Source organism: Lontra canadensis, unplaced genomic scaffold, assembly GCF_010015895.1.
Source record: "Lontra canadensis isolate GAN:19392208 unplaced genomic scaffold, GSC_riverotter_1.0 scaffold43, whole genome shotgun sequence".
In the NCBI taxonomy this organism is placed as follows: domain Eukaryota; kingdom Metazoa; phylum Chordata; class Mammalia; order Carnivora; family Mustelidae; genus Lontra; species Lontra canadensis.
The window spans coordinates 12,697,378-12,711,655 of NW_022631037.1; the positions used below are offsets into that span (position 1 = coordinate 12,697,378).

The following is a 14,278-nucleotide window of genomic DNA, read 5'->3' on the forward strand; positions in this document are numbered from 1 at the left end:
CTTGGAGTGACAGAGAAGCTTTGCTAACATTGTTAGCTAAAGATCAATTAGGAGCATTTCTTAGTAAGTCAGAATTCTTGGTTTCCTCTGTCTCTTTAACTTGAACAACTCATTTATTTTGCTTTTCATGCTTTCGCTCAAGAGAGGGAAGTACAGGGGCACCTGGGTGGCTCGGCAGGGAGCCTGCTTCCTCCTCTCTCTGCCTGCCTCTCTGCCTACTTGTGATCTGTCTCTGCCAAAGAAGTAAATAAAATCTTAAAAAAAAAAAGTGTTTAAAAAAAAAAGAGAGGGAAGTACAATATAAACACATGGCAAGCCTATTACTTGCTTCAATCCAAGTATCATATTGTTTACTGTAATCAATAAATATTATAATCAGAATCTTCCAGTTCTCCAGAAAGATTTTCTTGGTTCAAATCAACTGTGCTTCTCCTAGAATGTAGGTCACCAGGCACAATTTCAGAAGTTCCAATCTGATGTCATCTGCCACTGGAAGACAAAAAAACCCCCGCAAGTATATGTCCCACTGCTCAAGGGATAGCCCATTCTCTTTGGCTCCATTGAGAAATTTCAATTGGAAAACCAGGGATTCCAGGAATCTCCTATATTTGGAGAAACAGGAAATCAACTTTGCCTCCTGGGATTCTACTCATCCATCTATTGAATAAATATCTGAGTGTCTACTATGTGCAAGACTTTTTTTTTTTTTTTTTTGCAAGGCTGAGCTCCCAATCACTTTACTCCTTCCTCTAATTGCTCTTATTTTGCCTTTTCAGAAATGCGAGCTACTAGGGTTGTAGTATTCAAAAATATCCTTTCAGTGTTTGGTGTTAAGACAGCTCCAATTTTCCAGAGAGTTAATGAGATAGGATGATAATATGAATTTTCCAAATGAGCAGCTATTAAAAAAAAACCACTTACAATTCAGCTCAGAATGAAATTAATTGATATCAACTCCCCTTATTACTTCATTCAGGGTGATATAGAACAAGTTTGTATTCCCTGAGAAACTGATTACAGGGGCCCCTGGCTGGCTCAGTCAGTAGAGCATGTGATTCTCAATCTTGGGGTTGTAAGTTTGAGTCCCACATTGGGTGTAGACATTACTTTTTAAAAAATATATTTATTTATTTATTTATTTATTTATTTGAGAGAAAGAGCGTGTGCAGAAGCACAGGGAGCAGCAGGCAGAGGGAGGGGGAGAAGCAGGTTCCCTGCTGAGCAGAGAGGTGGGGGGGTGGGCTCCATCCCAAGACCCTGGGATCATGACCTGAACTTAAGACAGATTCTTAACTGACAGATGCTTAACTACATCAGGCACCCCAGCTGTAGACATTAATTAAAAGTAAAATCTTCCAAAAAAATAAAAAAGAAAGAAAGAAAATGGAAAAAAAAAAAACAGAAAGAAAAGTAAAATCTTTAAAAAAAAATGAAAGAAAAAAAACTGATCAGAGGGCAGACAGAAGTGATCTGGGATGTACTGGCTACCATGTAAAGCCAATATAAAACTCAATGATGGGGGAGATAATCTCGGATAGACTATCTCAGTATTCTGTATTAATAACCATTCATTATGGAATGGAGTTTCCTCAGTTCGGTAGGGAGACCAGTTTAAAAAAAATCACATTTTATTTTCTGAGGCATAGAGTCTGTTAAGAAATAATGAGCTATCTCTCATTTAAATGCTTAGTAATATACATTCTTTCATACCTACATCTAGCACCTAATTTCACGTCCCTATTAATGTGTCATGCTATAGGTTCAGGGCTGTGGCTAGAATTGTGGGGACATTCTTACCCTTGAATAATTTACAGTATAATTGACAAACTTAGATTTAAGGCAATACAAGCGATCCTGAGACCCAAAAGTAATCTCTCTTCTTTGATATCTGTAGCATTTTATCTAGACTTTCGTAACCGTTCCATTCCAGCCTGTGAACTCTTGCATATGCATACCACAAGTTCTTAGCTCATTACAAAATGCCGTACGTAAGTGCTCAATAAACACTAATTGGCAGAATAAGATAAGAACTTACAGGGAAGTGTGGAAAGTGTTTGGCATTCAGCAATGATTACAGCACTGGATTTTCCAGGATGATCCCAACATCATAAATCCTTTAACAACCGCACGTGGCGCAGTACAGCATAGTAATTAAGGCATCGTTTCTGGATTCAGTCAGCTTGGATTTGAATCCCAGTTCTGACAGTTATTAGCCGTGTGACCTTAAATAAATTACACACTTAATTTCTCTGTGACCCAACCTCATAACTAAGAGTTTAACTCTTGTTTGTGGTGAGGAGAGATTGAGTTTATACATGCAAAATGCTTAGAAAATTGCCTGGCACCTGGTAAACATTTCTAAGTATAAGCTATTATTTGGGATGATTAAAACTGTGCCTCTTTCCCAAAAGGACAAACAAGAAATGTTTTTGTCAGTCCGCGTGTCTTTTGCTTCAGAAACACAGTAGATATTATGTTTGTTCAATAAACACAGTAGGCATTGATCTCTTTAATTCGACAGAATTTTCTTCACACAGTTCAGATGGGGGAAAGGAGCGCTGTTTAAGGTTACATAGCATACTGAAGTCAGATCCAGATCCAGAAACTAGTCATTTTCGTCCTGTGATCAAAGTAGGCACTGAAGAAAAACACTTGTCTCCAAAGGGCAATACCTCTTCATTCTTTGGGGAATGCAAGCAAGGTGCAGCAACACCCCTACCTTAACAGGAATGCTGCAATCCCTTGCGGCCATAAGACCTCAAGCGCAGGCGCAGCTCGCGCTCCAGCGCGCTCTGGCGCGTGACAACCGTGCTCTCCGCCCCACCCACAACGCCTCTAAGTGCGCACGCGCACAGTCCGTTCTCTGGCCACACGCGCTCCCCCCCGACGCGCACGTGCGCGTTCGCGCCGCTCATACTTCAGCGAGGGGCGCGCGCCCTGTAAAATTCCACACCCGGAGAAGCTCCACCCCTATGCGCCCTCTCCTGTGCCCTCGGCTCTTAACGCTTAGTCCCCATCCCAGCGGCCTTTGCGGGAACAAAATGGCAGCCCCCGTGACGCGGGGGTTGTTTTGTTTATCCAAAGCTTTAGGATGGTGGTCTCGTCAGGTGGGTCGGGACCGGGTGGTAGGATTCTAGGGGCTGGGACCAGAGCGTAGAGGGGAATACTCGTTTTGCAGTTGTCCTTGGTGGGCTTGGGCGATACAAATCACACGCAGTTACGGAAGAGTTTGAAGTAGACGGGACCCAGCTAACTGAGCTAAGTGGCGGCGTGGGGAGACCCCCGTAAAGACCCCGAGGACGAGCATATTCTCGAGATGAAGTTTCTCTAGTTTGCTCTGGGTCTGTCTAGTGGGGAGGTATTAAAGGTGAAAGAAGTCATGGTTTAGAAGCTGGGCTCTCTTCCCCTTGGTTCTTATGCACAAATTGAACAGTTGAAAGGAGGGAGTCTCATATTGTCGCTGTACCTGACTGAGCAAAACTCTAGGTCAAAGAGAAGAGAGGTCTGGGCATTAAAGATATTGCTGATCTTCTGGGAGCCAGAATGGCAGAATGAAGTTTACAGTTGGGCTCCCAATAGAATGAGCAGGATGTAATCCAAGTAAATATAAGGGAGATGCCAAGCAGAGGACTTTTCTTACCTTTTAATAATAGCATTCCTCTCTTTTCAGTGTTGGATTTATGTTTAAGTTCCCCATGGGACTGAAGGTTCTTTGAAAGCAGAAGCCTTGTTTTAATCAGCTCTGCATTCCTGGGACTTTGCATAGTTGTGTACAATGGAACGGACCAGAGGAAAGCCTTTAGTAGATGTTGAGTGGTGTTAGTAAAGGTTGCTTGCGGGCTTCTAGTTAAGACACCCATAAGTGTTTCCCCCATCATATGTGGCTTTATAATTGTTCCTAAGTCATTCTTTGGATGTGCCCTTCCTATCTGCTTAGAGTTTGTTCAAGATAGATTTCTTTCCAGGTCACCTTTATCACAACCTTTTCCTGTCTTACAGCCAGTCCTGGTGACGCAGTCCACAGTTGTAGTTCCAGTGAGAACTAAGAAACGTTTCACACCTCCTCCTTATAAACCCAAATTCAAATCAGAAAAGGAGTTTATGGAATTTGCCCGGAAAGCAGGTGTGGTCATTCCTCCAGAACGTTTGGAGCGTCCCCTACATCTGGCATGTACAGGTGAGGCGTGGTATTTCTTTTTCTTTTTCTTTTTTTTAAGATTTTATTTATTTGACAGACAGAGATCACAAGTAGGCAGAGAGAGAGGAGGAAGCAGGCTCCTTGCTGAGCAGAGAGCCCGATGCGGGTCTCGATCCCAGGACACTGGGATCATGACCTGAGCCGAAGGCACTGAGCCACCCAGGTGCGCCTGTATACCATATTTTAAATATGTTTATTTATCTTCCGGAGAGAGAAAGAGCATGCACATGCATGAGTGGGAGGAGGGGCTTAAGGAAAAAGTCTCAAGCAGACTCCCCACTGAGCTCGGAGCCCTACTTGTGCCGGATCCTACAACCCTGAGATCATGACCTGAGCCAGATTTAAAACTCAGATGCTTAACCGACTGAGCCACCCAGGCACCCCTCATGAGGTCATCTTTGATCTTGTTTACACACTTGTTCTTAGAAGGCAAGGGTAAAGTTTCTCCATTTTGTACAAGAAGAACTTGAGGCTCTGAGAGAAGACTTAAATTACCTTATTCTGCTTTCTGTAATGCAACAGAGCTCCCTTTGCATGGAAGTTTACTTTATTAGTCTACTTTATAGCCATGGTATCTCTTAATTTTATATGACCTCAAAATGACTTTTTTCTCAATCTATCAATGCCTTCTTGTATTCTTCTTTCATTATAGCTGGTATCTTTGACACCTATGTTCCTCCAGAAGGTGATGCTCGCTTGTCATCTCTTGCAAAGGAAGGACTGGCACAGAGAAGTGAGCGATTGAAGAAGAAGGTGGCATCACAATTGTCGTAGGTGTCTGGAACAACCGGGAATCGGTATTAGGACACAGATTTCTTGTTGCTACTTTAATCCAGTGAGGCCGTCTTAGGTGAATTGGGTTGGACATAACTCCTTTGATAACTTGACTGTATATTTTTCTCTGTAATAGAATTTAGTTAATGTAGAAGAATATGGGCTTTTTGATTCTTAGCCTCTCAGCCTTCATTGGTCTTTTTGTCACATCAGTTGAGGGGGGTGACTTAGAAGTTTGTAGAACATTTTTTTGATCACATATTTTAAAATTTAAAATAATAAGAAAAGCATATTTTTATGGGGAGTACCTTAGAGTTTGAACTACAGAGAGTAAAAAGCTAAAAAGGGTCAAAAAGACAGACCTGTTTTACGGAGCTAACTAGGTCTTAACTAAGGAGCGGAAGCCAAAACCTTCTTAGTCTCTCTTTTAGTTGCAAGGATGGAAACATTTAGTATTTGTCACTCAAAGGTTCTTTAGGATCATTTATAGATTTTGTGCAAAAGCATATTGAGTCTTTATTAATTCTTCATGTAGACATAATTTGTTTCTCTAAATACAGATCTTATCATATCATCTTTCCATTAAACCTCTTCTGTGGCTCCCTCTTACCTGGAGAATAAATCCAGACTTCAGTGGTATTCACAGCTTTTTGTAAATCGGGCTCTTATCTTCCATTCCACGGTCATCTTCTTATTACACTGTTCTTATCCTAAACTTCAGCATTTCCAAACTAATTGCCAGTTCCTTGACGGTATTGTGCTATGACTCTGTGTCTTTGTGCATTCTTCCTTTGCCTTGAAAATATCTTCTTCCTCCTCCTTTACTTGATAACTCTCATTTCTCAAGAACCAGTTGAGCATCGTGTATGCTTTTAAGCCTTCCCTGACTCTTTCTGGAGCTGCCTTTACTGTAATTGTAACTGTGCACTGACACCTACTATTTCTGGTAACTGTGCTGTGATGATTTCCTCTCACGTATTTCTCTCCAGGACTGTGAGCTCTTTGGTGGTAGGGTCCATGATGATGATGAACAAAGCACATGTGGTTTTATCATGGAGTTTTCATTTAGGGGAGGAAAACAGCCATTAAATACTGATTGCACACAATTAAATAATTACAGGTATAGTAAGTATGAGTGCTATGGGATCACATGACAGGGAAAGATAACTTGGTCTGGGAGTTCAGGGAGAGCTTCCCTGAGGAAATGACATTTAAAACTGCGACCTACCTGTACCCCTGGGGCTAATAATACATTATATGTTAATAAAAAAATAAAAAATTTTTAAAAAAATTAAAAGCACCTGGGTGGCTCAGTGGGTTAAAGCCTCTGCCTTTGGCTTGGGTCATGATCCCAGAGTCCTGGGATCAAGCCCCGCATCCGGCTCTCTGCTCAGCAGGGAACCTGCTTCCTCCTCTCTCTCTGCCTGCCTCTCTGCCTACTTGTGATCTCTGTCAAGTGGATAAATAAAATCCTTTAAAAAAAATTAAAAAATTAAAAATAAAAAATTAAAAGCAAAATCACCTAAAAGGAAAAAAAAAAAAAAAAGTGGGGACCTAAAGGATTTGTTGCAGTTAGCTAGGTATGGTGAGGAATAGCATTCTAGGAAGACAACAGCACAGGCAAGGCTCAGAGGCGGAAAAAATAAGAAGGGGGTGTCAGATTTTGTCAAATGCTTTTTATTTGTCTACTGAGATGATCCTGTGATATTTTCCCTTTATTCTATTGATACATTGTATTTCATTAATGGATTTTTGAATGTTAAGCCAACCTTGCATTCTTGGGATAAATTTCAGTTGGTCACGGTATTTCTCATCCTCCAGTATATCTAACACTTTGATTAGATCAGAATTTCCTGTTTACATTATTATAACTGTGAAAATACCGTTGACAGCGGAGTCGTGCAGGACATTGTCATGACTTTTCCTGCATAATATGTTTTTTTTCAGGAGTTAAGTGTGGTCTTCCCCCCCCCCATTTGCTTATGGAATATCTGGTCATATAAATTTCTTCTCAGTGCATTGAAAGCATCAAGTATTTTATTAATTTCATCTTCAAGAAGAAATCCCTCCTGGCCCTTTCTTGCTTGTTTCTATCTGGACTGATTGCGCTTCAGGCCCACTGTACATTTTGGGATCTACTTCTCTCATCCTTTTGATAAGTCCTTTTGTCTCGCCTTGATGTTGTTTTCCCTGTTTCCTGGATTTTACGTCTGTCTTTCACGGTTTATTCTGTTATTCTGGTGAAGCACATTCCTCATCAGCTTCCTGAGAAAGGGCGCTTAGTAGACACATGAAAGCATTCATGTCTAAGAAACAGTCTTTTACTCTACCACTTCATTTATAATTTGCCCAGGTGTACATTTCTGAGCTAAAAAGAATTTCCTCAGTTAACAGCACTGCTCTGTTGTCTTTCTCACTTCTAATGTTTCTAGTTAGAAGCCTGCCGTCATTCTTATTCTTGAGCTTTTGAGTAAAATCTGTGTTTTCTTTCTTAGTGCTTATAAGATATTTTCTTTAATGCCAGAATTCTGAAATTTCACTATGAGAAGCCTTGGTCTTTCTTTAGAATGATTGATGTAAGTGTGAATTAGAAGATTGACTTTACAGGACTTGGCACATTCAGAAAACAATTATTGAATAATTGAATAATGATTCAATTATTGAATAATGACAGTTATTCAGTTATTGAATAATGACAGTTAATGTAAGCTGTGAGTTATGGATAGTGTATAAAGTCTTTAGGAATGATTCTTGGGGTGCCAGCCTGGCCTAGTTGGTAGAGCATGCAACTCTTGATCTCGGGGTCGTGAGCTCAAGCCTCACCGTGGGCATGGAGCTTACTTAAAAGGCAGAAAAAGAAATGATTTTCATACTTAATTTTACAGAGTCCGGAAGATAAGACAATATGATCCGAATTTTAAAATAAAGGACTTCCCTGAAAAAGCTAAGGATATTTTTATTGAAGCTCACCTTTGTCTGAACAAGTAAGTGAATTCTGTGTTATACCTGTTATGTTTTCAGCAGCTGTTATTCTAGGCACAGGTTTTTTTTCCTTTGGTTAAGAGTTCTAGAGTGATCTAGATAAGTCTTGGTGTGTGTTTGAGCCAGCCAGGCGGCCCTAGGTTCAGTTTTTAATGTTAATTTCATATCTTAGGAATTCTTTCATCATACAGGTGTCATAAATTCTGTGTCCAAATCTGAGTATAACGTGGGCTTAGTACTTTAATTTTTTTAGTACCCCCAACTCAGCCCTTGACGGAGAGAAGCTTTATCTTTCTGCTATTTTTGTAGTCTTCCTTTGTTGCAGGTGCAGGACTCTCATTTCCAACTCCCTGCTCTTTGAGGGTTCAAGGATTTAGGAAGAGTCTGTTCCCAGCCATCAGATCCTATTTCTAGATCCCTTTAACCATCCCATATGCTTTCATGATGTCAGGTGGTGGTCTTTCCATTCTGGTTTTCGCTCTTCTTCCTTTTAGCACCTAGGAGATTTACCTTTCGTGTGAACTAGAGCATTTTAAAATGTGTGTGTATCTGTATATTACATTCCATCCAGCATTTCTAGATGTTTATAGTGGGAATAGTTTCACATGCACTCAGTCCATTATGTTGCCAGAAATGAGTATCTTCCTTTTCTTTTTTGGTGCAAGTCTATTATAAATGCTAAGTGAACTCCTAGATAAGGGAGTTTATTTCTACTGAAGATCTCAAGGCCAGGATAGTGAGGAGGAAGAGTTCATTGAGGGGTGCCAGGCCTGGTGGTTGCTGTAGTTGTCATCACCACTCAGGTTAGTCTAGTCTAATCTAGAGCTACAGTGGGGGAAATGACTTGGGGGAGATGACCTTTCCTGTTAGGAGTAGAAGTGCAAGGGAAGCATGTGAACAGAACTAATCCCTTACCCACTCTGGGATTAGGGACAAGATTGTTTGAAGGAACAAAGTTGTAAACTTCCCAGGAGGTATTAAACTGTGGGGAAAAGTCATGAATGTTTATCTGAAAGACAGTAATTCATGCCTGACCTCAGGTTTATTTGAAACCCCTCAGCTAGGAACCTTCTAAAATCCTATAGATCCAGGAGCTGGGGTTTGCTATTTTCTTGCTATTACTGGGTAGAGTCAGCATGACTAGGTCACTCTGGTAGCAGCAAGGATTGGGGGAGGTGCGGGTGGGGTGGAAGGAAAGGACCAGAAAAGACAGCTGCTTGTCTTTTGGCTGGGTTCACAGACAGTGTAAGATGTGGGGCGCCCAGCTGGCTCAGTCAGTGGAACGTGTGACTCTTAATCTCAGGGTTGTGAGTTTGAGCCCCATGTTGGGTTAGAGATTATTTAAAAAGAAAAAAAAAAGTCGAAGGTGCAAGGCCAATCCACTTGGTATTGGTGATGTGTCTGAGGTAAGAGGAGATGAGCTTTTTGTTTTGTAATGGATTTGTGAGGGTCTCTTCCCCTTCCTAAGGATGCCGGGTATTTTCTGAGAAATTTGTTTCTGCTCTTGAGATTCAAACATAACTTCACTCTGCAATTAGATTTCAGGGTCTTTTAACCATGTTCATCTTTGTTTGCTCAGGACTTAGCATATTACCTGGCTTATTGTAGGCATGCAAAAATGTTTGTAAAAAGACTTGTTGTCCATATAGAGGGCCATTTTTAGCTTTCAGAAGTGGCATCATAAAGCAAGAGCCAGTGATGTATATCTTTTGCTTTTTTAGCTCAGACCATGACCGGCTTCATACCTTGGTAACTGAAAACTGTTTTCCGGTAGGTCCTCAACTTCCTTAGGACTGTGGGATTCCTGAATGGGCAGATTCTAGACATCACCTCTGGTTTAAGAAGGATCAGTTTCACAAATACAGGAAGTTAAAGGCAAAAGCTGAAGTTCCATTGTTTTGGGGTGAATGGTACTGACTTGGCATGGACTTTGGTAAGGGCTCTGCGGACAAGGAAGGAGGAAGTCCTACAGCAAGCAGTACTGAAACCTCAGGCTGTGGGGGCTGAAGTAACGGTGTGGGCCATATTAGGCAGCCCTCTGTGCGCCTGCAGTATAATAAAGGATTTAGTGAGCATTCATGAAGCTTACATAGTGTGTTAACTGGGTGCTAGGTGCTATGTGGTTCAAGAATAAGAACTTTAGGGGTGCCTGGGTGGCTCAGTGGGTTAAAGCCTCTGCTTTCAGCTCAGGTCATGATCCCAGGGTCCTGGGATCGAGCCCCACATCGGGCTCTCTGCTCAGCAGGGAGCCTGCTTCTGCCTCTCTCTCTCTGCCTGTCTCTGCCTGTGATCTCTGTCAAATAAATAAATAAAATCTAAAAAAAAAAAAAAAAAAAAGAATAAGAACTTTAGGGGCGCCGGGGTGGCTCAGTCGGTTAAGCATCTGCCTTCGGCTCAGGTCATGATCCCAGGATCGTGGGATCGAGTCTTGCATTGGGCTCCTGAGCAGGGAGCTTGCTTCTCCCTCTCCCTCTGCCTGCCACTTCCCCTGGTTGTGTGTGTGCATGTTCTCTCTCTCTGACAAGTAAAAAAAAAAAAAAAAAAAAAAAAAAATCAGCATTAAAAAAAAAAAAGAATAAGAACTTCAGTTTCTATCCGTTCAGCCTCATCTCCCTGTGGTCACGTATAATGATCTGGTCCTCACCGGCTAGCCTTTATATCTCTGTAAAATCCCATTCTTCAGTGTCAGCAGGTGAGGGGGATAAGACAACATGTATGCAGTCAACAGATACACGTGCAGTAACTAGCAGGTTATGAAAGTGTAAGGGAGGGGCATCCGGCTGGCTCTGTGGGTAGAGCGTGCCACTCTTGATCTCGGCGTTGTAAGTTCAAGCCCCATGTTGGCTGTAGAGATTACTTAAAATCTTTAAAAAAAAAACAGAGTGTAAGGAGGAGAGGGTAATGGCATATTAGATAAGTTGGCATTTTGGAGTGTGGTTTTCACTGATTTGAAGAAGGTTGCTTAAGAAGGTAGGTGGGTCTTGAGTTTGTTGATCTGGGTAAATACGATTATTTTGAGGTGGGCTTAAGGAAGGACGCACCAGCTTCCCTAAAGGAAAGGAAAACCCCAGCTGACCTGTTCTCCTCTGCCCTCAGGACATGGTCTGGGACATCACGTACAAGACCGTCCGCTGGAGCTTCGTAGAATCCTTAGAGCCACCGCAGGTGGTTCAGGTCCGCTGTTCAAATTTGCTGAACCAAGGCAACATATATGGCCAGATCACTGTCCGTCTGCACACCCGGCAGGTAGAGGCACCAGTCTGCTTTCCTCCTAGCTTTTCTTCACTTTCAGGTTGGGTGCCTGCCTCTAGAGTCTTAGGGACTCTAAGACTGGGCTCTAAGGAATGGTTCACTGTGGTCTTCCTTGCTCAGTCAGCGTGCCCAGCCCACTGCTAGATGTTAGCTCTGCTAAGGCAGGTGTGAGGATACTCTCTCCATCCTGATCCTCCCTCCCCCACCTCCCCAGCCCTAGTCAAAAACCCTCCAGGAGTAGAGTGTCTGTAGTTGATCACTTAATTATTCTAGATTTAGAATTCTGAAATATTTCTCCTACCCACTAGAAGTTTTTGTTATGGTTGTTTTCAGATGGGTTGTGTGGCATTAAAAAAATTAAAAACAAAGAAAAATAAAAACAAAACAAGAAACTAACTCTGAGTACTCACGGGTCAGATTTGCTTTCATCCTTGCAGACTCTGGCCATCTATGACCGGTTTGGCCGCCTGATGTACGGACAGGAAGATGTGCCCAGGGATGTCCTGGAGTATGTTGTTTTTGAAAAGCACCTGGTAAATCCCTATGGGAGCTGGAGAATGCACGGCAAGATCGTTCCCCCGTGGGCACCCCCTAAGCAGCCCATCCTTAAGGTAAGGGTGGTTTCAGAGAGCTGGGGGGTGCTTATGCCATCTTAAGCCACCCCTGTTGGGCTCCACCTAGTGGAGAGAAGGGGTGATGCAGCACCAGGAAGGGGAGTCCTCCATGGAGGAGGTGAGGGTGAATCTCTTCTGGGTAAGTCATGGGCTTGGATGGTAGGTAACTCAGCTTCCTGCTCTTTCAGACGGTGATGATCCCTGGGCCCCAGCTGAAACCCTGGGAAGACTATGAAGAGCCACAGGGTGAGGCCCCTCAGCTTCAGCTGTCCTGATTGGAAAAATGACTCTGGGTTGAAACATGGGTAATGAGTTGGCTGGATGCTGTGGAGTCTGGGAGCTGTGAAGTCCATCATCTCTCCATCATGCTGTAGAATGATCTACCTTTGTCCTTTCTTGTCCTACTTGGGTGTTTCCAGCCATCTCGGCAGCCATGGCTGATGGCTGGGCCCAGGTGGGTGGCTGGCTGATACATACACAGCCACGAGCCCACTTCTTCTTCCTTTTAAAATTGTATATCTAGCTTCTGAGTCTCAGTGGAAAGTATGTTTTGGATACCCGTTTTTTTCAGCGGCAGAGACCATCAGGAAGCAAACTGGCAGAATTTTCTTTTTAATTACAATGCAGAGATTAGAGTTTGAAATAAAACACTGTCAGGGTGTTGGACAAACTGTGGTGAGTTGTGTACCTGTCCGTGGGCTTAGACTAGAAGTACACCAGAGGGCAGAAGTGGAAGATGGACTGAACTGTGAGTGATGTGGCTTCTAAGAAATCCAGACTTGGGGGGCGCCTGGATGGCTCAGTGGGTTAAAGCCTCTGCCTTCAGCTCAGGTCATGATCTCAGGATCCTGGGATCGAGCCCCGCATCGGGCTCTCTGCTCAAGCGGAGAGCCTGCTTCCTCCTCTCTCTCTGCCTGCCTCTCTGCCTACTTGTGATCTCTGTCAAATAAGTAAATTAAAAAAAAAAAAAAATCTTTAAAGAAATCCAGACGTGGGAAAAACAATTAGTGTTCATTGAAGGTTCAAGGTCTTTTCTCACATACTGACTAGATATACATCTAATCAGCATTTGTATTTCAGAGAAGATTGTAAATCCAGAGAAATCATTTATCCTTCAGCCTTTGAACTGTGTTCCTAATTATCAGCTGCATCCTGGTGTGGTCCCAGGAAGTGTGGGAAGAGGCAGGGGCCACAGAGGAGGTGATACATCTGGGAAATCCATCTCTAAGACTTTGTTCCCTGATTTCTAGAACCTTTTAGAGATGGTGACTGTTCTTTCCAGCCCCCGCTGGTAAGGCAAATGTACTAGAATACGAGCCTGTTTGGAGTGAAGCAGCCTGGCCCCATCTTGTTCCTGAGTTCTAGCTGGGCTATCAGGAGGAGGGTGTGACTTCACCTGTTTTCGTATCCTGGCTGGTCCGAGGTATGACAAGGGAAATCACTTTGTACCAGCAGCAAGCTTGGCTGGTACTATTACTTTCATCAGTCCAGTGTGGGCTCCCCTTAAAAAACAGGACCTTAATTATCATACTTCCTATTTTCCCAGCCTAAAATTTTCTTTTAATGAGTCTGTTACTTAGGGTCAGGATTAATCTGTTCTGACTTTATCCTGAGAGCAGAGTCCAAAGAAACTAGAATCAGGTCAAGAATAACCTAACTCCAGGTGCCTGGGTGGCTCAGATGGTTAAGCGTCTGCCTTTGGCTCAGGTCATGATCCTTGAGCCCTGGGATTGAGTCCCACATCGGGCTCCCTGCTCAGTAGGGAGTCTGCTTCTCCCTCTTCCTGTCATGCTCCCCCGGCTTGAGCTCTCTCACTCTCTCTGTCAAATAAATAAATTCTTTAAAAAAAAAAACCTAATTCGGGCTGCCTGGGCAGCTCGGTCAGTTGAGCATCCAACTCTTGATTTCAGCTTAGGTCGTTATCTTTGGGTCCTGGCATCAAGCCCCAAGTTGGGTTCCACACTCAGTGGGGAGTCTGCTTGGGATTCTCTCTCTCCCTCCCCCTCTGCTTCTCCCTTCACTCACACACTCTCTCTCTCAAATAAGTTCATTAAAAAAAAAAAGAACCTAACTCCTCAGTCTCTCTGAAACTACCACGTCAGCAAGGCAGCCAACAGATCAGTCCTCACTGGGGAAAACTGATGTTTTTACAACAGCTGCTGAATGCAGACGCTGGGAACGAGATGTGTATGCCTAAGGGAGAGGCAGCGCTGGTGGGTTAATCCGAAGCAGCCAGTCTTGATCATACTACTTAAGTCTCAACCCTTTTGGCTTAAAATGTACATCAGTTTGTAGCATTTCCGCTGAAGTGAGGTTTGGCCACATCCTATTTGCCTGAGCCCTGGATTAAGGCAAAATGAGAAGGCAAGTGCTATCAGCAGGATCCACAGCTGGGCACTGTGGAGTGAGGGGAAGTAATCCAGGGAAGGGAGGAGAGCAGAGAAAGGAAAAGAGTGCA

General features: G+C 43.0%; 1 protein-coding gene across 1 annotated transcript; it reads left to right on the top strand.

The window, feature by feature from the left end:
- The first annotated feature begins 2,958 nt into the window (after positions 1-2,958).
- On the top strand, positions 2,959-12,491 carry MRPL45 (mitochondrial ribosomal protein L45). Its single transcript, XM_032871417.1, has 8 exons — positions 2,959-3,107; positions 4,000-4,177; positions 4,851-4,968; positions 7,858-7,956; positions 9,676-9,724; positions 11,051-11,200; positions 11,644-11,817; positions 12,009-12,491. The coding sequence occupies exons 1-8, from the start codon at positions 2,973-2,975 to the stop codon at positions 12,093-12,095; spliced, it is 990 nt and encodes a 329-aa protein (XP_032727308.1). The 5' UTR covers positions 2,959-2,972; the 3' UTR covers positions 12,096-12,491.
- Positions 12,492-14,278: the final 1,787 nt, after the last annotated feature.